This window comes from Aythya fuligula, chromosome 1 (assembly GCF_009819795.1).
Source record: "Aythya fuligula isolate bAytFul2 chromosome 1, bAytFul2.pri, whole genome shotgun sequence".
Taxonomy (NCBI): Eukaryota; Metazoa; Chordata; class Aves; order Anseriformes; family Anatidae; genus Aythya; species Aythya fuligula.
In genome coordinates, this window is record NC_045559.1 from 2,873,806 (window position 1) to 2,901,227 (window position 27,422).

General features: G+C 47.3%; 1 protein-coding gene across 2 annotated transcripts in view; it reads left to right on the top strand.

The window, feature by feature from the left end:
• PLXNA4 (plexin A4) overlaps positions 1–27,422 on the top strand; it is a 403,695-nt gene that overhangs the window by 188,752 nt on the left and 187,521 nt on the right. For both annotated transcript variants that reach the window (XM_032202674.1, XM_032202682.1), the window contains exon 4: positions 10,055–10,186. In XM_032202674.1, coding sequence (XP_032058565.1) covers positions 10,055–10,186 — 132 coding nt within the window. The remainder of the gene's footprint in view (positions 1–10,054; positions 10,187–27,422) is intronic.

Below are 27,422 nucleotides of genomic sequence, written 5' to 3' on the forward strand. Positions count from 1 at the left end.
GATGTGCTGCTTTGGTAGGACCAAGAATTTTGTAGTGGTTTTGGAAGATGAAACGAGTAGCAAATGGCTTTGGGTCACTAACGAGAGGCTGGCTGATGGGACATGAGAGGAGGCCTTGGGAAGAAGAAGGCGTCCATGCTGAGGACAGCCTGAGCAGAGATATGTCAGAGATGAGAGAAGAGGAACTGGTGGTGGGTCGGCACATGAGAGCAGCCTTCAGTGGAGGGTTGGTGCTTGGGAAGGGGAAGGAAGAGGCCTGGTCCTCCAGGACAGAGCTGGATCATTCCTCTGGCAGGTTCCTGAAAAGGGAGAAAGGGCAAACGTGGAGCTTTGTCCCCAGATGGAGCTTCCCTCTTATCTGAGGCAGTACTGGAAGATAAGCTTTCACTCTTTCTCTCTCTTTTCCCCCCTTTTTGTTTTTCTCCTGTGGATAAACATAGATTATGAAGGTTAGAAAGGCTTCAAGGGCTGTGTTTTTTATCTGATATTAAGTTCTTAATAGGTCACCTTGGCATTGAGAAGCCCAGGAGCTGAAACAGGCAGCAATTGAATCACGATAACCTTTGCAGAGCACAACCTGGTCGTGGGTCTGGGGCCCAGAGATATGTGGGGCCTCATTATCTCGACCTTAGCCCCAGGGATGTCAACCAACAAAAAAGGACTGGACAGAGAGGCTGGGCTGGCTGATTTCCTTGGGGAGATCCTCTTTCAGGGTCCCTTTTCCCCTTGCTTCAGAGATAACAACCCCTGACAGGGATTGTTCCCAAATTGCTGCTCTGTCCGTCCACCCTGATCCCCCTTTGTCCCAAAGGAGAGAGCAAAGAGCTCCAGCCTCTGGGTTTCTCAGCTTTTAGTTATTCACTCCCAGCCTATCAGCCCATTTCTCTGCCTTTTCTGCTGCAATTTAGCACCAGTGCCTGACGCAAACATCACCGCAAGACCAGAAAGCCTGACTCGAGCAGAGAGATAATCTCCGGGATAAGATTTTTGATCTGCATGGTTTGGTGAAAGTGGTGAAAGTGCCCAAATCCTCAGCAAAACAGGAGCTTCGGTCTGCCTCTGATGTGCCCTAAAGGGAAATTGCAAATCTTCACATCACCCCAGGACCCCTTGCTGCTGACCAAGACCCCCTAAAGCACACCCTAAATCCATGCCGATGGATTTAGGATGGGCAGGGTACCATTGGGTGCCTCCGTGCCCCCACCTCCTTGAATATTTCCCCCCTGTGGCACAGTGCTGTGATGAATTTTGCCATTCTGTGCCTGCTTTTGGTGCTCTCCTGCCAACGTACCCATGCAAGTGCTTGGGTCCCTGTGTTTGTGCATTCCTCCCATTGCCAAAGGGCAGCTGGCTGCCTCTCAAGGCAGATGGAGTCATGAGGATCCGTGGGTGTCTCAGAGCTCGCCTCGTCTGGCCGCAGTCAAAGAGCCCTTTGTGGAGCTGCTCTGCAGCCCCCCGCGGGGCTCCCAGCCCTCTGGGTCACCGCGTTCCTGGCACGGCAGGATGAGCTCATCTCTGGTCTCTCAGCCCCATGAACAGACCCTTATAAAGGACTTGTATCAGCCAGCCCCTGCCGCTGTCCGTCTGTCCTCAGAGCATCCCGTACAACTCTCTGCCACAACCTCCGAGCGGTGCCGTGGAGGGATTTGTGCCCTAGACCAACACTGTGTTGGTATCTTTGGCCATTCGGACACAGGCTGTGCTTTTGGGTATTTCTGACCCCAAAGCCTGTAAGGTTTTGAGCCTTTCTGGTCATGCTACTTATCTGAATTGTGTTGATCTATACTTTGAGCCCTGCTTAAGAGCTGACCAGAGGTGAGCATGTATTTGGGGTGTGCACCATCGGAGCCACCACCCAAGGAATGTTCTTATACATCAAAATTCAATTTTCTCACTTTTTTTTTTTTTTTTTCATCGTTACTCCCTTAATATCAACCAAAATCCACTCTGAATGAAATCCTTTATTTACGCTTTCTGCAAGAGGAAGCAGGACTAGTGGTAGCAACAGGGTAAATGTTAAAAAGCTAGCTGTCCCCTCCCAAAAACGTTGCCCATAATGAAATTCCACCAATTTGGGAGAGACTGAAGTAGCTGGGGACCTGTGCCCTTCCTGCCCTGGCCGGTGGCTTTATGTACATCCCAACTCCTTCATGCTGGAGACTTAAAACTCTGTGGCATCCTAGAAAAACCCCACACCTGATAAGTCCAGGGGATTTTATTTCAGATCATACAATGGGGTGGTGTGAATAGGAGGAGATGACCTTATTGCTGTAAAGTAGCCACAGATGTGCCGCAGATGGACAAGTGCAAGATCCCAAAGCCTAACAGCAATGACCATGAGCAGCGTGGCACTGGGATGGCCTTTGGGGTGATCCACTGGGATCCTAAGCCATGGATGAAGAGACTGCTCTGTTCCCAGTGTGGCTGACCCCGTGGTGCTCAGGAAGCAGACCCAGAGGATGTTTGGGCTCCTTGCAGATTGAGGAATGGGCAAAATTGTCCCATGCTCCTGCCCTCCCTTGTCTCTGGTCAGTGGTATCAGGTCCTTTCCCTGATGTAGTTTTATTTTCCCGAAGTACCCGCTCAGCTGGGCAACACGTTTAAGAGCCTGAAGACAAAACTTTGGGTACAAAATCTGGTGGCTACAGTGTTCAAACGTCCTATTAGTTTGGCCAAACACATGCCTGATGCAGGCATCAAATCTCAGAGCTGTCACTGTGGTCAGGATGCCATTTCCTAGGACATAGCTACGGGTCGATGCTTTCAGCATCCTGCTTCATTTCCCACTGAAAAGGGGCAAAGCATGCTTTTTCAGTCTCAAATGGATTTTATTTTAGGAGTAAATAAGTACAAATGTTCCTGGGGTGCCTGGCAGTGTGATACATAGATCCGAGATACCTGGGACCAAGGTGGCCACTGTCACCAGAGCTCAGGCAAGGGCCAGGAGCTGTGATGCTCCATGCGAAGGAAGGGGAAGGAAGAACAGATCTGGGGCTTTGGCTCTTGAATCAAGCAGCACAGCCCAGTCCTCAGCACGGGGACAGGAGAGCAGAGGCCTCAGCCCCATGCCATAGGTAAGAGCCAGCAGCCTGCCCTTAGATCTGGCAGGGCTCGCTGCTGCACACCAATCACTTGGCAGACCATTACCTTGAAAAATGAGCTCTGCCGAGCCTGCCCGGTGTTGTTACAAACTAATGATTTGCATTGATTAGCACGTGGCTCGTGAGTGTCTAATTTATCAATCAGGGAGCGCCAGGGGAGCGTATGTAAACCATGCTCTCAGAAATGATGTCATCTGTCAAAGAATGGGCTGGTGGACGTGAGAGCTGCACACACCTGATGTGCTCCCTGCCAAGAGAGGGAAAGGACCCGGTCACCTCCTTGAATTTTTCCCCCCCCCGTGTCCATCTCTGAAGCTTGAAGTGCAGCTATTTCAGTTTGGGGCAAGCCCTGCAGCTTCAAGCTCTAAGTATTATTTTTATGGCACTGGGAGCAGATACCATCAAGCTGCTATGGTAGGTGCTGTCCAAGCCCAGAATGCAAGGCTGGCTTTTTTTTTTTTTTACGTCCATTTTAGCTCATAAATCCATTGCAGGCAGAAGTATCTCTTGCTCTATGTGTTGGTGGGTAGATGAAGTGGAATGGCACGGTAGTCATTTGCGGTGGGCAACGAAAGAAAGGACTCTACCTGCTGTGAGTTTGTCTCCTGGCTTGCAGGACCAAAGCAGACGGTTCATTTCAGTGTATCTGAGATCACTGCAGGCTTGATCCCTTGTAACCCAGTGCCCCTGAAGCATCTAGGAGTCATGTCACATACTCATGTGGAGGGAGGATTACGGTACAATGCCTGCGGATGGTATGGGACAGAGATTTAGAGGTGAAAACTGGGGAAAAGTTGCAAGTTTAGGCTGCCTTGGAAGCCAAATGCCGGGGTTGGTCTCCTCCCCAGGTTGGCTTGCATGACCGTGGCTGCCGTCACCACACATCTGGGCCTGGGCAGTGCTGAAAGAGTGAGGGTTGAGGCTGAACACCTGGTTTGCCAGGGTCCTGCTCTCCGTATGGCTGAAGGTGCTCTGAGATGTGTGCTCAGAGGGGCTGGCACCGTTCACACAAGCAGCACCTCGAAACATCTGTGCGGGAGAAGTGAGAGGGCTGCTGGCTGTCAGGCACAAGGAGGAGATGCCTCACCCTCTGCTTTTTTTTTTTTTTTTTTTTTCAATTAGTGTTTCTAAAAGCCTCTTGGATCGGTAGATGGACAGGGTTATTGAAATACCGTGTGTTATTAGAAATTGATCTCCTGCTAATAGGCTTTAGGCAAATTAGGACAGATGATTCGACTGGAAAACACATGCCAAAACGGAGGGGAAGGGGAGGAACGGGGCGCATCACCAGCCCCTTCCCCGTCTTCGCCCAGATCAATGCAGCTACTTCATGGAACCCAAATCAATGGAAGAGCAGAAATAGATTATCATCATAACAGCCTGACGTTAGATCATGCTCTGTCTGCTGTGCTTTTGCCCCCCTCGCCGTGCCAGGAACGGCAGCCAGCAGTCCCAGCGTCCGCTGGGGGACATTAGGTTCATAAAACGGGGAGGAACTGATATTGGAAAAGCAATAAAGTATTAGAGGCCCCCGTGCAGTCGTAAGGCTGTGGCTGGGCACTGCTCAGAGCAGCCTGGATTGATGTGCGGGGCCGCTTGGATCTCCTAGAAATGAGGTTTGCTGAGCCTTAATCCAATACTGAGAAATAATGATGGTGATTTCAGTGAGAAGCCCTGGGAGAAGGAGAGGCAGGGCGGACAAAGAAGGGAGGCCTCGGGGAACGGCCAGGACGGAGGCAGTGCTGCCAGGTCTGGTTTTCCCTGTCCAAAAAATATTTCTCTTCCTTTCAGAGCCGGTGCCACCGCCTTTGCTCCCTTGCACCCAGGTGGAGGCAGAGGGATCTGATTCTGTGATCCCTCAGGCTTTGCCTTTGCAAGCCACCTTTACAATCTTCCTTGCAGCTGCCTAATCACCTCCCTTGGGAAACGGGGTGATTTTTGTGTCCAAAGTAAACCTGCAGTGTGATTTGGGAGCTGCTGCAGTGCCGGCTGCGAGCACTGGGGCTGGCAATGATGAATTCCCTTTTTCATCAGCCCGGGGTTTGCTGATTCTGCACGATTTAATTATTTGCAGTGACAACCAGCCAACCATTGTCTACGGCTGTCTTCTTGGCCAGCCATCATCCACCTGTAATCCTGCTCCTGACCACGTCTCAGGGGACCTGGATGGGTTTAAAATGCCTTATCCAGAGGAGTTAATGTGTGCGTGTGGGCATGGGTGTCATTTTGGCTCTACAGGGCCAGGAACGATGCTCTGGGCAGGAGGTGATGGCTCTAGATGAGTAGGAAGCAGCTGAACTCAACCAGCATGGTGGAAACGATGCCGATTTTTGCTGCCAGTGACAAGTCCGGGCTAATGGGACAGGAAAATAGAGCTGATGTGGTAGCAGGAGTGCTGTGAGCTTTTCCATGGAGTAAGCTTTTGAAAACAATTTTGAAGACAACTATTTGTCCATGCTTAATTTGCTGGGATTTACACAGCAGAGCAGATAGCACAAAGTGTACAGACTGGGTTTCTCTTGGATAAAACAAAATGGGGCAATGTTCATGTGCTCCAAACAGTGATTCAGTTGATGGTATCAGGCCGTGGCTGAAACACAAGCCATGTGGTTGCTGGCTTTTAGCAGAAATGGTGTTCTACAGATGAACCTGTGCTGTTTGCATACAGAGACATGCAATTTGGGAGAGCCTTCCCAACTTTGCCAATGCCAAAAAGAGGCCATCGCCATCCAGCCTAGCAAAATATGAGCATGCTAAGAGAGCTCCATGGTCATGATGGTCTGGGAGGCAGGTGTTTCTGTTGTTTTGTTGAGCTTAAAGAGCTTTGTTTTTTTGGCCACGACCATGGTTTGTCATCCAACACTGGGGCTAAGTGCTTGCAGGCACCGGTTCCTTCTTAATCCTCCAACCCCAACGTTTTTCGTTGTCCCTTTTAAGATCATGCCCATGCTTTGAAAGAATTCATCGTGCCCCTTAATTCAATAGCCATATGATCCCAACCTTGAAAACCTGTGTCTGTCATTAAGGTCTGATTGAGACATCTGCCACCAGCTTGCCCAGGAGACTGCGTTCAAGCATTGCTCTCCTGTGGATCCCGCAGCAGCTGGAGGGACCCAGATAACACTGAAAGGCACCGGTAAAATGACGGGAGGTATCTTTTACCTTCTTTCATCCTCCAGACCCATGGGCTCCTTGCCAGGATGCCTGTAGGGCCAGCCATGGCCAGGGTGAGAGCTCGGGGAAGGCCAGAGCCTGTGCCTTTAAAGATTAATAGTGTTGTTTGCTCATTAAGGAGATCGTTTTGAAGCTGGCGCTAGCCAGAACATTCGAGTGCAAGCATCTGTTTGCTACTGGGAGAGGATATTTATTGTCTGATACTTCAATGGATGTAAATAAACAGCCAGGCCTAAATAATGTTCAGACAAACAAACAAACAGCTGCCAGAATGGGTCCCCTGGTGGCTGACCTTCGGGAAGCATCATGCTGATGTTTTAATAGCAGCCGGCTTTGCAGAACGAAGCCCAGTGAGTGCAGCCTTCCAGGAAGCAGGATTAACGTGCAGCCTGAACCAACGGGTCCCCGTCAGCTCTGCACACGTGTGTGGGCTGTGGGGTAGTTTGGGGTTAGCAGTGTCGGGGGGTAAAAGGTGGTGGGTGATGGTCCTGGGGGTGTACAAGGTGGTGGTGGGGTTGGGTGAGGCCTTGGGGTGCTCATGGTTCATGGTTCACGGCAAGATTCAAGGAGAAATATCCCCTGAGCTCTAATCCCACAGCCTGATAAGGACATCTTTAGGGTAAGAATACCCATCCCTTAGTCAGAAGAAAACTCTACCACCTAGGACTTGTAGCTGATGCCAAGGAAGGAGAGCAGGAACAGAGCAAAACGCTGCTACGTGCCTTGAGCTCCCCACAATCATCAGGCTGGGAAGATTTCCTAGCAGAGATCGTATCTGCGTCCCTGACATCACCGCCGATCACTTGCAGGCTTTGATGAGAATCTTCTCATTTCCCCTTTATAGGCTCTTTGGCTCTTCTTTGACTTTTTTTTTTTTTTTCCTTCCCAAACCCAACTGCTCTGCTGCTAATGGATGCCTGCGAGCGGGGAATTAAACACTCCAACTTCTGCTGAGTTTTTTTTGATGTTCGTCCCTGAGAAGAATGTGCAGGGAAGATGGGAACCCTCCGGGCTTTACGCCTGGGGTCGAACACACGAGGGGCAGAGTTTAAAAGGGGATAGGGGATGGCTTGAGTTAGCAGCCAGACGCCTGGCTGCGAGCCGCGATAATCACCTCCTTGCTGGCACGGGGCTCGCACGGCCTGTGTGGCGTGGGTGAATGCCTGCCAGACTTTCTGGCCGCCTTCTGAATTTTCTTTTTCCTTTATTTCGTAGCTTTAGCTTAGAGGAAGAGATCTCCGTGCTGTTGTCGGGAGGCACAAGTGCACGTGTGTGCAAACGCACACGTACAGAGGAATGAGCCCCCACTCCTCTGCAAAATAATGATTTTGCCACCAATTAGGTCAGCAATAGCTGTTAAATCCCTTCCGAGTGTCACTGTTTTCCCAGCGTGAAACCTCTCTGAGTCTTTTACCTGCCCCAAGCCCGTAGCACAGATCCCTGGGGGCTGTGCCTGGCGTTTGTTAGCTCGGCGGTTTCTCCAGCCTGCCTCTTCTGTCTCTGAGCTCCTTCTCCTCTAATGGGGCCTGGCAAAGGCTGAGGACGAGGACTGAGCCTGGAGTGATAATTGGCTGCTTACATATCCAGTGGCCTACAGACCTGACCCTGATGATGCTGAGAAATCAAGGTCAAAGCAAAGACCTGACAAAGACGTCAGGTTTGTTTAGCACGGCGATGAGATCAAGGGGCTTCTGGTGGGCACAGGCACCCACAGGGGATGGGGAAAGGAGGAAAAGCTGAGGCAGAGCCCAAACATTGCTCCCTGCCAGCGAGAACTTGGTGCATTCCCTATGGGAAATCAGAAAGGGTCCTGCTGTGGGGGCATCTGGGCTGCCCTGGGCAGAGCCCTATCATACAGGCACCCGCATCTTTTGACCTTCAGTCCTTTCCATGTGTCTTTCCTATCTTCTGGTTGTCCTAAAGGGAATGATTCACACTAATCCCATTGACATCTTGTCCCTTAACCTCCTGGGTAAGACACACCAGTGACTGCTTTCCAGTAGAGACCTGAAGGAGCTCAAGGCACCCAGGAGGAACACGAGTGAGCCCTTTCCTCCAGGCAACCAGAGCCGGTGGGAGGTTTGGTGCTGGCCTTAAGTCCCCAACCTCCATCTGCATTAAGGTTGTGGAGTGTGTTGCTGTCATCACCAGTCTCATCCAGACCACAAACCAACTTCAAATCCTCCCCTCTGCATTGCCCAGCCCAATGGTCAATGCCCGGCCCCACGTAGGCTGGGCAGTCTCATGGGATCTGAGCATCCCTGAGCACCCTCCACACCCTTTGCTGTCACAGAGAGCCCCCTAAATCCTCTCAGCCTCATGTCCCCCATCTTTCCAGAGTTATGGAAGATTATTTTCCAGGTCCTCATGTCCCCCGTCGTTCCAGAATAAGGTTTCTTTCTTGTCATATGGTGTTGTCATATGGTTGGGTAGATAGGGAAAGGACAAAGATAAAAATCTGTATATCAGTGCTGCCCTTTTTAGGCTTTCCAGACCCTCTGTCATTCCCTCTCTTCATTTCCCTTTGCCTTTCTTACACAGAAGATGATTCAGGCTCAGTTTCTTGGCTGAAAGGTTGAGACAGAAGGAACGAGCTCGTGGACTGTGTGCCAGGGAACAGTGGGAATGGGTCTTGATACCATCGCTTCTCCAGGGCTTGTTATTTCCTTTTGGGTGTTTTTTTCCTTTTTTTTTTTTTTTCCCCTTTTTTTTTTTTTTTTTTTCCCCTCAATTATCAAACTACACAACTACAAATCAGGGAAGCCAGGGACCTGCTTTACTCAGGAAGGGATGGAGGTCGTGATGTGGAGCACAAAGCAGATCACCTAAAACTCTGTTTTTTCTAGAGAAGGGCACTGTAATGTTTGGGTTGCTGTGGAACTGAAGATTTTCTGAAGATAGCAAGGGAGAGAAGTAATGTGGATGCAACTCTGAAACACATGCTCATGGGTTTTCCTGAATATCCAGAGGGACCCAACAGTCCTATGGATAGCTAGATTATCCTGAATTGTGATCGTACTAACGGAAAGGATTAGAAACCTTCTCCAGCTGGTTTTCAGCCCAATCTTTAGGAATTGGCTTGAGACCAGCAAACACAGAAACCTACAGTTTAGTGCACTTTCTTCCATAGCACTGGTTTCCTATCAGGGGTAGACCAGGGCTGTGTATCAGGTCCGTTCTCATCATCCCAGTTATTGATGCTCCTCCGTGACACCTTGTTATGAGATGTGGCTGGAATCGTACGGTCCCGTACTTGTGCAGGACAGATTTCAATATCAGATACAGATCATCAAGAAGAGAAATAGCCTGTGTTGTGTTGTGCGTTCTGCAGTAATATATTGCCCCATGGGATATTAGCAATAAGAACCATAATAGCATCTGACTAGCATTTGAGTGAGTCAGTCTGGTAGGCTCTTGTGTGTTTTTTTATTTCTCTTTTGCACATCATCATCGCAAATTCTGCCCTTTGTGCCACCATTTTCATCTGGGTAGATTTGTCCAGTCAACAACAGTAATACACTGATAGTGCCAGAGAAAAATGAGCAGGCTCTGGATTGTTCTTCTTCAGTTCTCTTGTGTCGATGGGACCAAAAAAAAAAAGCGGTTAAACTGCTTTATCCGTAAAGTGAGGAGGCAGGGGAAAAGTTTATTTTGTGATGACAGTGGTTGTTGTCTGAAAAATGTAACGAGAATGCTTTTCTCCAAGGATTGTCCTACAGTCTAAATGGAAGGAGGAAAAACACTCATGTTCTCTGCCTGCTTTTGTTTTTGCCCTGCAGATCCGTGTGGATGGCACCACTAAGAACACGCTGGAGTATGAGATCGTGCAGGTGGTGGACACCGGCCCCGTATTACGGGATATGGCCTTCTCAGTGGATCACGAACACCTCTATATCATGTCCGAGAAGCAGGTAAGAAACCCTGTCAGACCACACTGTTGGGAAGTTTTTTGGCTTGGCCATGCAACGGATGGCAGAATTTGGCCTGAAATTCTCAGAGTGAAAACAGCTCCTACAAAAGAGCCTTGTGCTGTGTTAAATATCTAATGATTGTGCTTAGAAACCATTGCATTTATACACTGATGGAGATTATTGAGGGGCTGGGGCACAGACCATGGGGGGAGAAAACACCCCCAAGTGTTGCCTTATGCGGTCCATGTCCTGCTGGCTATGTGACAAGGAGCTGCTGTCGCATCTGCTGCGTGCCACGTTGCTCTCCACCCCCATTCAAACTGTGGCTGCATCTGCCACCGACATGGATAGGGTGGGTAAATGCAACGCTGAATCATTTGGCTCCAAATGGAGTATTTGGAGAAGCTGGAGCTTCTCTGAGACGCGGTGATCTGGAGTGTGGGACACTGCCTGCTGGGGTGCAGGCCAATTTTATTGTGACATTCCTGCTGTGTTATTAGTGTTTGTATTATTGAAAATATTAGCAGCCAGAGATTGGGGAAGAGCCAGTCTGGGTGTTCAACATGGAATTGTGGCTGGTTTCAGCACAGTGCTTGACTTTAAGGAAGTTTGCTCTTTAAGTTGGGAGAACTAGTTTTGCATGAAGAAATTAATTGTTTTGCAATTAGCCTTGTGGACATGCAGGGACTTATTGTAACTGGTTAATTTGTGCGTGCTTGTGAGGATCTTTAGGATGCCTAGGTAAAAAACAGAGCCAAGAGGAAATGTGGTAGGGTGATGTGGGTGCCCTACTGCATGGCTCCAGCACCCAGTCCAAGTGTGGTGTGTTCACCCCTGTGTTATAGTTCAGTGATTCATTGCATAAATATTACTCTCCTGACCTTGCACCATGTAAATGGCACCAGACAGAAGAAAAAAAAAAAAAAAAACAAACAAGCAAACAAAAAAACAACTTGAAATGTTTCCTATTGCCTTCATGAACTGCCTGAAGGGTCTGTGTTTGGGAGGCCACTTTCCAGCAGTGTTCCAGCAGGCCATGGTGTCCTCTCCACTCTTCCACTATTATGTTTGTCCACCCACTAATTTCTGCCTTATAAGAAGCAGGAGTGAATGATTGTCCCCTCTTCACCTGTCTTGATTTTACAGACCTTCCTCACATCCTCTTCAGGTGGCTGGGGTTGTCTGGAATTGATCATTTCCAAGCTATTTGTGATGGTCGTTTCCTCTGATTGAAATGTTTTATTTTAAATGTTTTGTCTCTGTGAGGGCTTCTGTGTTTCCAGCCCTCACATACCTCAAATACGACGTGGGGAGCAGAGCAACTCTGTCCATTCATCTTCATAAGCAAGGCTGTAAAATGATAATAACCCAGGAGAAAGGTGAGGAGTGGTGGTGACAGAGCTGGGATTTCTCATCTGCTCCATGCTGGGAAGGATGAGATGTCTTCTGCAGTGCCACAGTGAAAACAGTCCCAGTCTTACCACTGTTCACTCACTTCCTACCCCCCCTTTCCTTAAAGAAATGAAATTTGGGACGAGAAAAGTAACTTTTTTCCTCCAGAAACTTCCAAGAATGTATTTTTGCTGGTATTTTAACTACATGCATTTCCCTGACCACTATAACGTGAGCAGACTCATTTTGATGATTGGGACCCCACAGAGGTTGTTTGTGGAACCCCATGGAGAATTCAGTCCTGATTCCCCTGTCATTTATTAGACCACCTCCACCCACCCATCTTTGAAACCCAAAGGTTAGTGAAAAGGGCATGGAGAAGGTGCAGGGGTTGAAGACATGATGGAGAGTGGCATGGAAGAGGCTGGCCTTGGGGAGGATGTGTTAGCTTTGCTGTACAAGCCATGTAGTCTGGTCCTTTTCATAAATGGACGATGCCCTGAGTTACCAAAACTTTTCAATGCCCACAGAAATCCCTAAATATTGCAAGGTCTGTGGAGGTGAGGGACAGGAGGGTGAAAGCTTGACCTGACCCTTCCAAAGGCAGGCATAGACCAAAGTTTCTCCAACCTCGGTCTTCAGGGCTCAACCTTGCCTGTGCCCTAGAGATACTAGCAGTTCTGTTAGATGTTCAACTACTCCATCAAAAATAGTTTTCCTGGGCTCGGCTTCATCACTCGTCAATCCTCAGTGGGAATGGGAACCCCAATGACAAACCAATTTCTTCATCTTGTCCCAGATGGTTTTCGTCCACCACAGCCCTGTGGTCCACCCTTGCAGGCTCCCTGAATGTCGACCACTACCTGAGACATGCCCTGCTCTCAGGAGCAGGATGCAGCAGCTTGTCACCAGCAGAAGGGCTCTGCTATATATAATAAATACATACTTTACAGGGAGAGTGATCAAATGAAGCAGAGGAGAAGGTTTGCCACCAAACCTACAAGCAGGATGGGGTTTCCGACTGACCGGGAGGTCTTGTGTGGTAACAGCAGGGAAGGAGCTGCTCCGGGGTTTTAATTCTCTGGTTATCTCTCTGAATTTCACTTGTCCCTCCATCGACGTGTTCCCTGGGGGCTTGGGGATATGGGTATGTTGGAGGCTTGGGCTGTTTCTTTCTTTTTCTTTCTTCCTGGTGTGCAGACAGCAGAGAGCCCGGTGCCTCACATGCTGATGTGAGGGGATGAGGAGCAGATGGGGAATGCTGGAGGAGCAGGGGAAGGAAATCCTCAGTGTCTCTGCATCTCCTCTGCTCCCCATCACACACACACATTTCCTCAGGTCCCTCTTCCTCCTCTCACCTCTCTCTGACCCTCTTTCTCCTACCAAGATAGACGCCTGAACCTACAAGCTCCCTGGAGCTCTCTGCAGGGTTTGAAATCCCTTTTTCAGCCCTCTTCTGCTCTCTCTGCCTCTCTCCAAGCCCCATCCCTCTTTCAGCACCTGTCCTCTCATTTTCAGGCTTTTCTGTTACTCCTCCACTCCTGGCACCCCTTTTCCTTTGCTCTCTTCTCTTCCAGCTGCCCCCACACTGCAGGATGACCAGCTCTCCTTGCCTCCTAAATGCTGCAGTGATGATATTTACACACAACCTCTGCATGTCAGGAGGGGCAGGATGTTATTTTATATTGTGGTACTGGACTAGTTTTTGGAAAATTACCCCTAAGTACCTCCATTTCAGCATGTCAAGCTCCTGGGTCTCTCCCAGCTCTGGGTTTCGCAGAGCTGATGCAGCACCTGGAAGCAACTCCAAGATATGAGAAACTTCGCTCTTCCCTTTGATATCGGGGGATCAAAGGGAAGAGCTAGAGAAAACGAACTTAAAGGCTGAAAAAACAGAAGGCAAACAGCAAGAGGCCCCAACTTTATTTTATTAAAATTCCAAGGCTTTGAGCTGTCTCCTCCTTTTGGTTTAACTAATGGTTAGAGAAGACTCTGCAAATGGTTTATGAGTAACCCTGTCTTTTACTCAATGAAGGAGATTTGCTGTCACTGTCTGTGCAGGCAGTTTGGTTTTGTGCAGGTGAGTGGAAAGTTGTGCTTCTTCCCTGTAAACTGGCAGAAAGGCATCCAGGACCTGAGAATAACCCATATCTGTGCTATCATGCCCTAAAAAATGACAGTATATCAAAGGTGAGACTGGGAGGGCCATGCGTAGCAGAATCAGATAGGTATTGCGGGGGTCTCTTTTAAACGCTGCCAATGAAATATCAAATAAATATGTACTTTAACTAAAGCATGGCAGAAAAAGCATTTGGTAAAAATTAAGTAACGGTATCACAAATCATGTTGACAGGCTCTTTTTGGCCTTTCTCTGTCTGTTTCTCATTAAAACGGGGGAAGCTTTTACCTATTTGTCTCCTGAGATTTATTCTTCTTCCCTTTGCCTCTGAGTCACTATCTGCAACAGAATTATTGTGTGCAAATTAGCTGCAAAGGAAGAGGTGGTGACTGCTTGGTTTACTTCTGATTTCGTGACCACTGATTAAAATCTTGTCTGCTGCTTGTGTTATCATATCAATTAGTTAAAGCAATCATTAATAACTTTACCTAATTATAGCTTAATTTCTTCAAATGTGGTCTTTGTACAAGATTTCAATTAGCATTAACTCCTCGGCTTGGAGAGGCTGTTTCCAAGGGATTGTCAGCCCAAGCCTGTCCTCACAAACACTGGCTCAAGATCACAAGTTTTAAAAATAACTCAAGAGTTTTTCCTTTTAATTTGCATTTGTTTGTTTGCGAGCCATAAGGTTGCATGCAGACCATGTTTTTCATCATTGGTCCAAGACACCGGAAAAGACAGGAATTACCGTGTTTGAAAACGGCATGCTGAGATTGCCTAATAAATCTGACTTTTTGACCCGGGGATTAAAAAGAGACACCCATAAGCTGTCATAAACATCGGCATTGCTGTTGCAGATGTCTATCATTAACTCTGTTGCCTTGAAGGTTTTGGGGGCAGTGTCTGTCATCTTGCAGAAGGGGCTGCTGTGCATGGAAGGTGACCGCTCTGTGCACGTTCACTCTTTGGAGATGCTTAAATCTTCTGCAGGACTTTACTCTTCAACTTCTGAAAGCTAGGAGGGAAGGATATTGGCAGTATGGTCCCTGTGTTGGAGTAATTGGCTGCTCCTGGACCAGGCTGACGTGCTAGGTAAGATCAGGGTCATCAGAGCTTCTAAGAGGCCCAAATAATATGCAGAAATAATCTCTATTTATGAAGATGCGTCATGTTTAGCTCTCTCTACATCCTCAAAAGAATGAGGCTCTGAACTGACCATTTCATTGCCCTGATACCCTGCTTTGGGGCATTCCTGGACAAAACATGTAGGGAAGAGAAGTTCCTAGAGTTCAGTCAATCTCTAACAAGCCGTGAGTGTAATCCCAGCTGGCGGCGGAGGCAACTTTTGTTCTCTGACTCTTCTTGCCTGCCCTTAAAATACCACTCATCACCCTCAGCAATATCGGAGGCTGAACTCTGCTCTCCCTGCATTAGCTTTCACCTAATTAAGGGCCTGTTAAATAAGGTCAGATGCCCTCTGAGAAATGACTGCATGGTTGGAAAAACCCGCATGGATGCTCAGCTGAGGATGGAAAAGACACTGTGTGAGAGCCCGTATATGCCAGCCAAGAACGATAAAAGCAATTTGGCCCACTGGCAAAACTGCAGCACATTGTGCTGCCGACTCTCTCGGAATAATTCTTTATCAGCATAATGCATATTATGGCAAAAAGTCAGAGTTTAGCTTGATTTTAACTCATTTGGGTATCCTAGGAGCAAGCAGCTGTAAGAGTAGGGACGCGCTACACCTCCTGCTGGGTTTGTTGTGTGCTCCAGGAGGGATGTATGTAACAGAAAAATGGGGTGATTGGGTGAGGAGCCAGTTCAAGGTCTTGGAAATGCCCCAGATGAGCCATCTATGGCAGAGTAAGATATTCCACCAGGGTCTCTCCATCCCATGAAATGCACGGGCATCTGAGATTGCGTTTCCCACCATCCCTCAGTCTTGGGACCTATGTTTGGTCTTGGTGGTGGCATTATTTGTGCCTAAACTCCACACTTACTTTCTCTTATATGTTTCTTCCATCTGGGGGCAGAATTATGGCTTTCACTTTGCCATCTGTGGAGCTGAATTTGGCTTGAGCTTCAGCAATGTCTAATGTCAGCGTTCATCTCTCAGCATGCCAGAAACTTCCCCATGCCAAGCTGCTCCCTCCGTGGGCTGCTCAAGGAGGCAGCACAGGAGCTGGAGGATGCATAGAGGCATTTGGAGGTGCTGCATTCGTATAAAGGATGGGGTGGTTAAGTTTTGGGACTTTGGAGGTGCTGTGTTCCTGGTGTGGTTAAGCTTTGGGACTCCTTGCCTCAAGGTATCCCTGTGGTGAGCACAATTGTAGGTTTTTTTTGGGGGTTGTGGTGTGAGGAATGAGATGGGTTGGTTGGACTGAGCAGCAGCCAGGCCTTCCTCCTCCTCCTCTCCCCTGTTTATTAGTGGGAACATTCATCCTTCATCCTTCTAATTCAGTGGCTCTCATCTGGGGCTCTGCTTTCAAAAAGCACTAGTTCTCCTCCTTTGTACAAAAACCAAAAAAAAAAAAAAAATCATAAAAAAATTGAATGAGTAAGACTGGAGGAAAGGTAGAGCAATGCCCATAAATACAAAAAGCATCTGTAGAGTCATTCCCTAGGTGAGAAGTGGCAGGGATTATTGATCCTCATGGGTAGGCTATGGGTGGGAAGTAGGGCAGATGCCTCCCCTGGGGCCCGGGGTCATCTGGGCACTATTGATTGCAGTGTTGTTCCTCTGTGGTGTGGCCTCAGTGAGCCAAACACAGTCTGCTGAACAGAGAAATAGTCTTATTTTCAAAAAATAAAATAAAAAAAAATCCACTCCCATCACTCTGAGCCCTGGCAGACTGCTAGGCTGTGGTTTCAGCTGGGAATAGGTTAGAGTATTAAGGGCAGCTCAAGGAATTTAGCTGGAAATCTGAAAATCTCCATCCCCTCCTCCCCCAGCCCCTGACCCTGTAACAGACCCAGAAGAAGGGGAGAAGAAAAGAGGAAACCGAAGAAGCTGGTGATTATATGTGAAGCCTGGCAGCTCTGTAATCCTGGACTCCATTAAACATCTGTCTCCTCCAATCTCAGTGACAGCCAGGTCTCCTCCTCTCCGCTGCCACACTCAGACCTTACATTTGCAGGTCACTTGAAAGCACCAGTGGTTAATCAGCCCCTGCTTTGGTATTCCAGTCCAGCCCAGCCTGGCCACCAGTGCTCCCAGGGAGGGAGGATCCGGGCAGGACAGAGACCCTGCCTCAGGAAATCCTCACTACAGGCACTTTCATGCCTCTTGGGCTTAACCTTTTAATTTTACTTTTTAAGCTTTTTTTCTAGTATTATTTTCTAGTATTTATTTTGTGTGTGATACCCCCGATCTCCTAAGCCTGCTCCTTGTTAATGGGGATTAATAACCATTTTGTTGTCAGACCCAGAGAGAACTTTTAAAAGTGCCCCAGATTTTTTTGCTGCCTTTTGCCTGCTTTGCCTTGGGCCTTTCTTGCTTTATTTCCCCGCTAAATCCCTCTCATCACTTTATACTGCATGATATAGCCATTATCATCATAGATGAGTGGAGTAGGACCAGGAAAATGAAGCCATTCCACAACCTGCCCTTGAAAGGCGAGCTGGCTTTTATGCTCATTTCTGTCATAAAAAGAACTTTGATGTCATGCTGTATTTTCCAGTTGTGTTTGGATACAAGTGTACTCAACTGCCCTGAAAATGATTTTCGTGTAGTATCTCCTAACAGGATGATGATGTAATGGGAGTCTCTGAAATCTATTTTTTGGTGTATTATTATTATTACTACTATTATTATTATTATTACTATTATTATTATTATTACTATTCTTATTTGACAACCCAGGAAGACACCCAGCACTGTAACGAGGTTGTGTCCATATGACAAACAGGGCAATCCTGGGGTTTTCGTGTGGTTAAGCAGTTTTGAGGGGGCAGTAAATCAATGCAAAGGGTTGTGTGGATCGATCAGTAGGTGGCTGCCTGCCCATTCAGTGGGTGTTGTTTGTAGACGGGACAATTTCTCTGCCAAGTTATCCACACGACATTGAGTCAGGTTAATGTTGGGGCTCTTTGAGATAATGGTCTTTTAAACTCTTAGCCCTGCTGTATCATCTCAATCCCAGCACTGCTCATGGCTTTCTGTCTACCTGGAAATCCTCTCCTTTAATTCATCTGATGAAAGGATTCTTCTTTTCCTATAGTCCTGAACTCCTATGTGCAATACTACTCTTGTACCCCTTCTCCAAGAGCCTGAATCCACGGGTGACTATGGTGTACCCATGAGCTTGTAAACCAAGTTGGGTTTCTTGAGGATGAAAGACAATGTTCATACATTGTCTTTCATGGCATCATTTGGGAAGCTTTCTGTGGAAGGAACCTTCCAGGCACTTTTGAAGTTCACTTGTTGGTAGTTTCTGCCCCAGAAAGCACAGTTTCCTTCAATCATCACAGCAGGGACATGTTTTGATGGAGTATTAACTCCAGGTTGATTCACACTACTCCTGTTTTTCTGCCTGAATTCACAGAGTACTGGCACACAGGAGGCAGGCAGACATTTGTACCAGCCTTATCTCCATCAGGACAAGGTATCCTTATCTCCCAATACCTGTACTAATAAATGCAATAAATCAGGGTACACGCCAAAACCAAATGTCACAGTGTGACCTGTGCTGGTAGAGCTCAGCTCTTTTTCTCCCCAAAGGGGTTAGCCCCATCCAGACAGGATAGGAAAGGAACCCAAACCATTCCTGGGCAGTTTTTGGGGGACAGAGTTTTGGACAGCCAAATCCATGCAAGAAACCATGAAGAACTTGACAGTGTCTCTGACCTCTCTGGCTGTAGGAGGTGTTTTGCTTCTGGCCATCCCGAAGCCTTTAAACCTGTTGTATTTTACATAGAGCTTGAAGTGCCAACAATTAGAGGGGTCCTCTTTTGGCTTCTTCATGAAATAAACTCATCTGCCAGCCATTGAATGGAAATGATGTACGTAACTCCCTGATTGCTATTTTTGCATTCCCTGTAATTGTTTCTGAAAACAATTATATGTTTCTGACATTTAGGCAGGGCTCTTCAGGCAGCTGCTACTGCAAACACTGAGCACTTTGAGCCTCCCCATGTACTGTGGTTGGGCTGAACTGCTCATGCTCTGCTACAGTCGACTCCGAGCAAAATGCTGGTAAGGGACAGGACGTCTTTCACCCACAGGATGCAGCGTGGAAATGAGCCAGGAGAGATTTGGAAAGCCTTCGGTCTCCAGAACAGATGGGGAGATGGGTTTCTTTTCCTTCTGGAGGAAGCTCTGCCTTTCATAAACAGCCCTTTTGGGCTCTCCCTGGCTTAAAACCATCTCCCAACCACCGTGTCCATCACCAACCAAAGAAGGGGTGAAAAAGGAGGTAACAGAGCTCACGGCACAGCTTTGAGTAACTCATGGGATGTGGCCTGCTGGTCCTCACTTGGGACCACCTTTGCTTTCATTGTGGCTTCACTTGACACCCTTGAAACCCCAGGGGATTTGGCAACTGGATCAGAATCAGAAACTAGTGTGGTGGAAGACTCTTTTGCTCTCTGTAGATGCCTGAGCTGCTTGAGCCGTCAGGCATTGGGACGGGTTGCCCAGGGAGGTGGTGGAGTCCGCATCCCTGTGGGTGTTCAATGAAAGGTTGGACGTGGTGCTTAGGGACATGGGTTAGTGGGTGACATTGGTGGTAGGAGGGTGGTTGGACCAGATGATCTTGGAGGCCTCTTCCAACCCTAATGATTCTCTGATTCTATAACTCTAAAGGAAACCCATCTCCTGGCACCCCAACAGACCAACAAAGGGTTGTGGGTTCATGCATCTGTGCTATAATCCACTTCCAGGTGGCCATTTTCTTCACCATTTCCCTTTTTTTCCCCCTCTGTAAGAGCATTATCAACCCCCAAGACTTTTACCTCAGGCCATTAACTGGCAGGTTGGTCATTACAAACCACTTGGCAGTGACTGATGATGGGGGGGCTCTTTTGCTACGGCAAATGTGGAACTGATTGTCTGGGTGACCCCGTTTGACCTCAGGAATTCTGCATTTAACCTGGCTTTAGACATAATAAACTCCAGTAATTAGCAGAGAAATTCACCGGTGACATGTCTAATTGATTGGAAATGCCAGTCCCCCGTGAGACGTGAAGCTGCACCAAGCTGGGGGGAGCCACCTGACATGCGGGGGGTCATTGGGATGCTGTCAGGAGGCAGGAAAATGCCGGGAAGGAATGCAAAGCATGCTGTAGGTTTGCTTTTCTTTCCAGCTGAGCGTGCTGTGGGTTTGCTTTTCTTTCCAGCTAATGGACTTGGTGAACATGCTATCCATCACTAATTACTTACCCCTTTACTCAGCACTTTCCCAAGGTTGAGCTCACACCTTTGGGAAAACACACCCAATGTCTGCACAGTCCATCTTAACCATGGGCTGGCGAAGAGAAAAACACCTTCTGCAATCCCCGGCCCCAAAATCCAGTTGTTTGTGCCCTACTGAGGAGGCAGGTATGGGCCCTATTTGGGGGAACGTGATCTTTTTCAGTATGGATTTGTGATATCCCTTCCCAGCCTTGCATTTGTGCTTCTAAACTGATGACAGCTGGAAAATAAAATATAATAATAATAATAATAATAATAATAATAATAATAATAATAATAATAATAATAATAATAATATGATGATGATGATGATGATGATGATGTTTTGTTTTGTTTGTTTGTTTGTTTGTCCTTGTGTACTAAGAAGTCTAGAAGAGGCTGGGAATATCAGCAGTGATGTTTTCTCAACCAGCCAGTGGTGGTGCCCAAAAAGTACAGGTGTAGACATTGTGTCGTTGACTAGAAAGATTTTATTTTTTTGTTTTTTATTTTTTTAGTGTGTCAATGGGGGGACCCTGGCTTTGCAACCTGATGGTGGCTCCTGCTGCTGTTCAGCACCCAGGATTTCACTCAACTCTGCAGTCGAGCTCTTTCAGGGTTGGTGTCCTTGGGGTGCATCACCCGCTTCCCAGCAAAGGGAGGCTCAGAAACCCATCCAGGGCTTTGGGGACACTTTCCTACCCCGGATCAATAAATTAAGAAGGCAGAAGAAATACAGTGACAACACCATATGCACTGAAGCATCCTGCAGAGATCGTGGAGTCTCAAAACAAACATTAGATGTGCAAACAGTGCATCAGCATCCCTCTGCGAGGGTAGCTAGCTGCAGATCCATTTATCGCCTTCTATCATTTGTTTTCATTAATTTTCATAGTTAAACAGATAAAAGTGCTCAGGGCAAATATTGCAGGCTCTCCCCGCTCCCACACAAGCCTTCCTTTTCTCTCTCCTAGCCTTTCTTTTTAGGCTGACAATCAATCGACCTACTACTAATTGTGGCACAAAGTTTATATAACCAACTAATCGCACTGACTCCTTGCCCCTGTCTTCCCCGGGGATGTGCTCAGGCAGATTTAGGTTGTTGTACCTCCTACCTGGAGGAACAGCAGAGAGCTGGTCCTGGTACAAAATGACCTTTTGAATTCCAAAATATCCTTATTTGATGTATGCAGATGACTTAGTGTATGTCTATGTTTGCTTCTTCACCCAACTATTTAAGGGAAGGAAGGACAAATCATACCTGATAAATAATTGTAGTTTTGAATAGTATTTTTCTTATATAAAGGCACTATTTTCAGGTTTTAGCATAACCATTTTCCCTTGGATCCTAGAAAAATAGCCAGCTGCTCTACTGTGCTGATGAAAATTTCTTTCCCAGCTCGGTGAGGTCCCTGGAAATACCCGATGTATTTCAATGGGATTTTTTTTTCCTTGTATTTGTTCCTTTCTGTCCCTGCCTCTCAAAAATATTACTTTTTGTTGTTGTTGTTGTTTCTCCACTGGAAAGCGGCCTTGAATTTACTGCCAAATTTGCGGGGAAAAATATTTGTTCTGGCTCTGTGATTTGCTCTTAGGCTGGGGTGCTGCTCTTTCTCCTGTTGGCTGTGACAGAGGTCAAGTGAAACTCAGACCTGACGTAGAATTTTGTTGTCTCCTTAGTGTTTTCTTAGATTTCTTAAGAGGCCACAGGCTTTTCCTGACTTCACTTTTTTTTTTTTTTTTTGGTGCAGACGGGGGGTGGATGAGTTGCCCTAGTGGCAGAAATCCCATTACATCTTTCTGCCATAAGCAGAAAGCTTATATCTTTCCATACATCTTTCCTCTGTCGTACCACAGGTCTGTGGTGGGGTGCTGTGGGTGACTGGGAAGATGATGCACAAACTCTTGTGATTACAGCTTCTGGCTGTAGCCTCTCCTAGGGATGTGCAGTGCAGAAAACTTATAGGACATCATACACAAAAGCTGGACCTACTGGTGGATCCAGCATGTTTGTGGATCCACTGTACTGTCCATGCCAGATCACAGGGCAAGAGAAAAGCCGTGTCACATAGATATTACCCACCACTGAGTTACATCCCTCCCTCTCCAACTTCAAAGAGGAAACACCATTGTACTAGTATAAGAAAGTCACCACCTGCACGTGCCAGATTTCTGCAAACCTCAAAGCACGGAAGGCAGAAAATAGGGAATCAGATTTATATATATATATATATATATATATATATATATGTATAAATCTGATTCCCTATATATATATATATATATATTTTTTTTTCCTAGCTGTAATAGTTGGCAAATCATAAGCACATAAGCCTAACAGTTGTGTGATGAACTCTCATGTACATGTCTATTCCTACTTGTATTGGACTTCAAAGGGTGTTACAGAACACGAACTTTGTTCTGTGACCCCTCTGTGTGGTGGGTGTCTTCTGAAGTTGCTGACAACTTTGGATGCTCCAGTATAAACTTAGATATATATCTCATATATATATGTATGTATATGTATATATATATATGAAAATCACCTTCTGTGCCTGGGAAGCTTGTCTGGGGTGGAAGGCAGCATGTGTTTGGCAAAGCACAGCACCATTACACTAATGCATCTGCAAATGCACCGGGCTGGGCTGGTGAGGGGCTGTTTGGCTAATGGACAGCCTGGGCTAATAGAATTAGCCTTGTGTTCACAGCCTGAGTGGGGAGGAGGGGAGCTGTCCCTTTCAGTCTTCCTCATCCCCTGACATCTTATTCCCCCACAACGGCCCAGGAAGGGAAGCAGGAAAGGGGGAGCCTTAATATAGAGGAAAAAATGTGCTGGTGTTTTCTGTCCCCATGAACAAGAGGGGGAAAACGAGGAGCTGGGTGGCGATGCCTTCATCTGGGTGAGACGTGTGAGCACAGGCTGCAGGAGGACTGCCCTGCTGTCATGCTTCACAAACCACCCTTCCCTCAAACGGGACAAGGTCAGAAACGTGTTTGTCACTTGAGCTCCAGACAGCAAACGATGCTGATTTAATTAACCCAGCGAGCCCTGCTGGCCTCTTCTCCTAGGGCTCGGGACATCACAGAGTGTGGGTGAACGGAGGGAGGGGGAAGAGAGAGGGGGGAAGAGGGCAAAGACGTGTGGCCATTGAACCATCAGGAGCCATCTCAAAGCACTTCGCTTCTCGCAGCCAAAAAGCTCTTTATAATTAGTCTTGATGTGATTTACATTTACTTTAAGGCATCTGCATAATGGGCTGTAATGCACAGGAAATGTAGTCATGAGCTCCTGAAAGCTTATAGGGACTGGCAATTCCCATGGAGCAGGAAATATCCCTTTCACTGCAACTGGATGTGAGCCTGGCCATACAGGGAATGTTCATGGGGTAATGTGCCAGAAAACCTCCTACCAAGCTCTTTGATCTGTCAGCTGTATTTATGAAGCACCCATCAGCGTGGTCTCTAGGTTTGCCTTTCCCTTTCCTCCTTTGCAATGGGTGAATTGGGATCTTGGGCTTGTTTCTTAGACAGAAAGGAGACAATTCTTCCCCACAAACAGCATACTTTCATCCCTAGCAGAGCAAAAGGCAGATGGATGCTGCTTTGCTGTCAATAACCAGGGGTTGCTGAAAGCTGGACTGCCTCTGCCCAGGGGTGGCAGATCTGCTGCCCGAGAGCTCAGCCCGACTTGCAGAAAGTCACCTTGGCCAAGGCCCTGTGAAATTTTAATGCTCCCCACCAAATATTGACTCTCCGAGGGCGTCTGAGTAAGCCTTTCTCGGAGAAGTCGATATTTGTCTGATGTTTCACCGGATAATGTTGCTTTTCTCTGGATTTCCATTGGGCTCTGCTGGCTTCTACCAAATTCATCGCACAGTATCTGGAGCAAGATAAAAACCTGTGATTAGAAGGAAGTTTTCCCTTCGGAGGACTGTTGAATATTGTCTACTTTTCCCTGCCTTATTGAATTTTTATTTCTGGGTGCACCCCGCTCAGCTCAGCATTGCACGTGAGCCCCCATACCCAGGGCTGGGTGCAATCACTTCCAGCCCCGAGCAATCCTGTTCCAGCTGGGTCTCCATGACTCTGCCGAGGAACTTGGGTGCTCAGTACCACCAGTGGCAAATGAAATGCAGCAGAAAAATCACAATAAATACAAAACCACCAGAATTTTGCAGGACGAGTGTTGTTCCTCTTCCCACTGGAGATTATGGCAGAACAACCTTGACGCTGCACCAGGAGCTGACTCGAGCAGCTCTGGTCTGTCCTGCTAGGTAAAGAAGCTCCAGGTTAGATTTTAGGTAGGGCTACGTCCATCTATTGCTCGTAGAAGACACACTGGTACTTGCCTTGCTGTCCTCAAGCTAATCAGTTAAATCCTGCAGCAAAGACTCCTCTCCACCCCTGTGGTATGATAATTCTGCCATCCTGGGCAATTTGGCATCTGTCCTGTACAGGTCTGAGTTGTAGAAGAATCCCAGTGGGGTGAAAGTAAATATATTACCTTTCAGGTAGCAAAAACAACGCTGCAGGTTAGCTTCTGCAAGTTTACCATCCATGTGGGACTCAGTCTAAGTTGACTGTGCCTCCTAAAGAAAAATAATCCTGCAAACAGTGTAGCACTGAACAATTAAAGCACTTGTTCCTGGCTGCGGTTGAAATTCATTATATTTCTGTTAACAAGACAAGCAGGGCAGATATCAAAGTAAATAACAGAAAGAGCTAATTTGTATTTCTGTTTGTGCTTGGAGGAGTAAGAAACTAAATCCAGGTGTACTAAAAGAGAAAGAAGCCTTTAATTTCAGTGGCAGCTTGGGCGTCTGATAGCTGTGGGAGTCTGGACTTAAAAATAAATGCAAAAGAATTGTTTTCGGTAGTAAACAGCACAGGACTTGTGGATGCATCTACACTGCTGCTTTAAATGTACTCAGTTCAGGAACGAATCTCTGCAACACATCTCCCAGTTATCTCTACTTGCCAGCTTTTATCCTCATTTCAGAATAACTCAGCCTGCGTGACCCCAGCTCCTCTCGAACAGATCAAACCAGCAGATCGGATCCAAGACTATAGCCAGTGCTAATACGTGGCCAGTCCAGGGGCCTTTTAGACTGGGTACAGCTTGTAGTAACCCTTCTGAAACGTGCACACTGGGTCTGGAGGTCCTTTATATCTATAGATCTGCCCCTGCTGTGCCTCCTAGTGCATGTACACGTGGCCTCCTGCTCTCGGTGTAATGGTGAGAAGCGATGCTATGGGCTGTCTGAGACGTGCCCTGTGGGCACAGCTTGTTGATCCCTCCTGGATCCTCACCCACCTCGTCCAACCTGGATGCTTGGACTGCTGGGTGATGCCTTCAAAGATCGGTGGTATAAAGCCAGCCATACCTTGGACTGTGAATTTTGGGGTGTTCACCTCAGCAGTGGATACCTACCACCCATGCAGGGCAGAATAGGACAGCCTGGGCTGTCAGCCCGGCTGCTCAATATTTATCTGGCCTGGAAAGATGCTCGTAAGAGCGGTGTCATATTTAAAAGGTGTCTCCACTTAACTGGAGGTCAGAGTCCACACTCTGCTTGAGTGGTGGCACCGTTTCATAAAAAAGCTTTTTCATTAATTAAAGTCCCTTAACCTTGCATCGTGCTCAGGGTTTGGTAGAGAAGCATCATTTTTTTTCTTTTTTTTTTTTTCTTCTTTTTTTCTGATCAATATATATTACCATATTTGCTAGAAAGAAGCTTCCACCCCCTCACTTAATTAGCAGATGAAAATAATTGTGTGCATTTGAAAGCGTTTTGTGCTTCTAATACCCATTAACTAGATCAGAGTTGCAATTTCCCTGTTCTTAGGGACTTTTGTCCATATGAGTTACCCAAAGGGACATAAAGCATTGTTTGGTCTCATTCAAATGACATTTCAATAAATGCCAGGGGAAAACAATGATTCTGTTCTGCCTTTCTTTTTCTTTTAAAGTTGACAGGGATGAACTAAAGAGAAATGCCCTAGCCCATGGATCTGGAGTTTGAGGGCTGAGATTTCTACACAGTCTTCGTGTGATTTTTCACAAGTCACTGGGGGCCGCGTTACGGCTCTTTGCAGCAGGGTCTGGCATTTATTTTTATGTAGCACCCTGGGCCACTCTTTCTGATGAGCTTTCCAGGCAGGAACAGGGTTATTAATTCATCCACGATATTAATGGGAGTGGGCAGGAGGGGAACTGTTTTGTCTCAAAACCCTTCCCCCCCATCCAACTTTCAACACTTTGGGGGGCCTGTAGGGGTTGTGGGCACTCAGCATCTGGGGGGACAACCTCGCAGGGGGACTCAAACACCAGCAAAACTTTCTCCTTTCCTTCTCCTGGGCCGGAGTTAATATCCTTTTTTTCAATCCCTTTGCGCTGACAAACTAAAAATTAATTGCTAGTGTATGTGAGAGGTGAATGAGCAGGTGCCCAGAAAAGCATGACACAATTATTGATCGATTTTGCTTTAATTAAGTGCACCATAGAGCTGGGATTGGTTTGGCTCCGTGCTTGATGCCAGGAACATCACTGAGAGGACGTGAAAGGATGGCTGCTGCCAAGGGACGATGGAAGTTACACAAGGAATATAGAAAGCTGCTTTAATGCTGGGTTCCTTTGAGGAAGCTGGGGCAATAGCCAATAACCAGAAAACCGGTGGGGCAAAGCTGCAAACACACCGGGGGTGTCCCTCAAGCACTTAGCTCTGAGAAGGGAGACCTTTTGTCAACGGGGGGTGAGCACGACGGACCAGCAGCTGTGAATCGCCTGCCAAAAGGGCAGCAGGCAGTTTTTTTCAGCCTCTGCCTGATGTTGTCACCATCCAAACCACCCAAAAGGGAGCAATTTTGGGGAGGTCCACACTTCTGAGTCCCGCTCCCTGCTGCTCTACCCATTTGCTAAGACAAGTTGGGTAAGATGGTTAACCCTGGCATGCCTCAGCTTCTGTGGTGAGCTGAAATAAGCTCTCACAATAACAAACAGTGTTAAACATTCTTCTGCAAACCACATCACGGTGGTTCCTGTCCTCACTCAGCAGAGCATGGGTCACCAGGACCAACCTCCCCAAAATCATCTCTCTGCTATATATATACAATAAGGGACGTGTCCACATCAAAACACCCCTGCAAGCCAAGAAGCTTAGAAGCCCAGAAGTGTATATCTAAAACACAGCGACTGCTTTTGTGCTGAATTTCAGCAGAAGAATATCTGGTATTAGGAAGTGTTTGCAAAAATGGAGTTGCAGAGAACCTCTTCTGATCCTTACCCATAGGATGATCTGCTGTACCCTGGAGCTGTACTTCTATGTATGAAG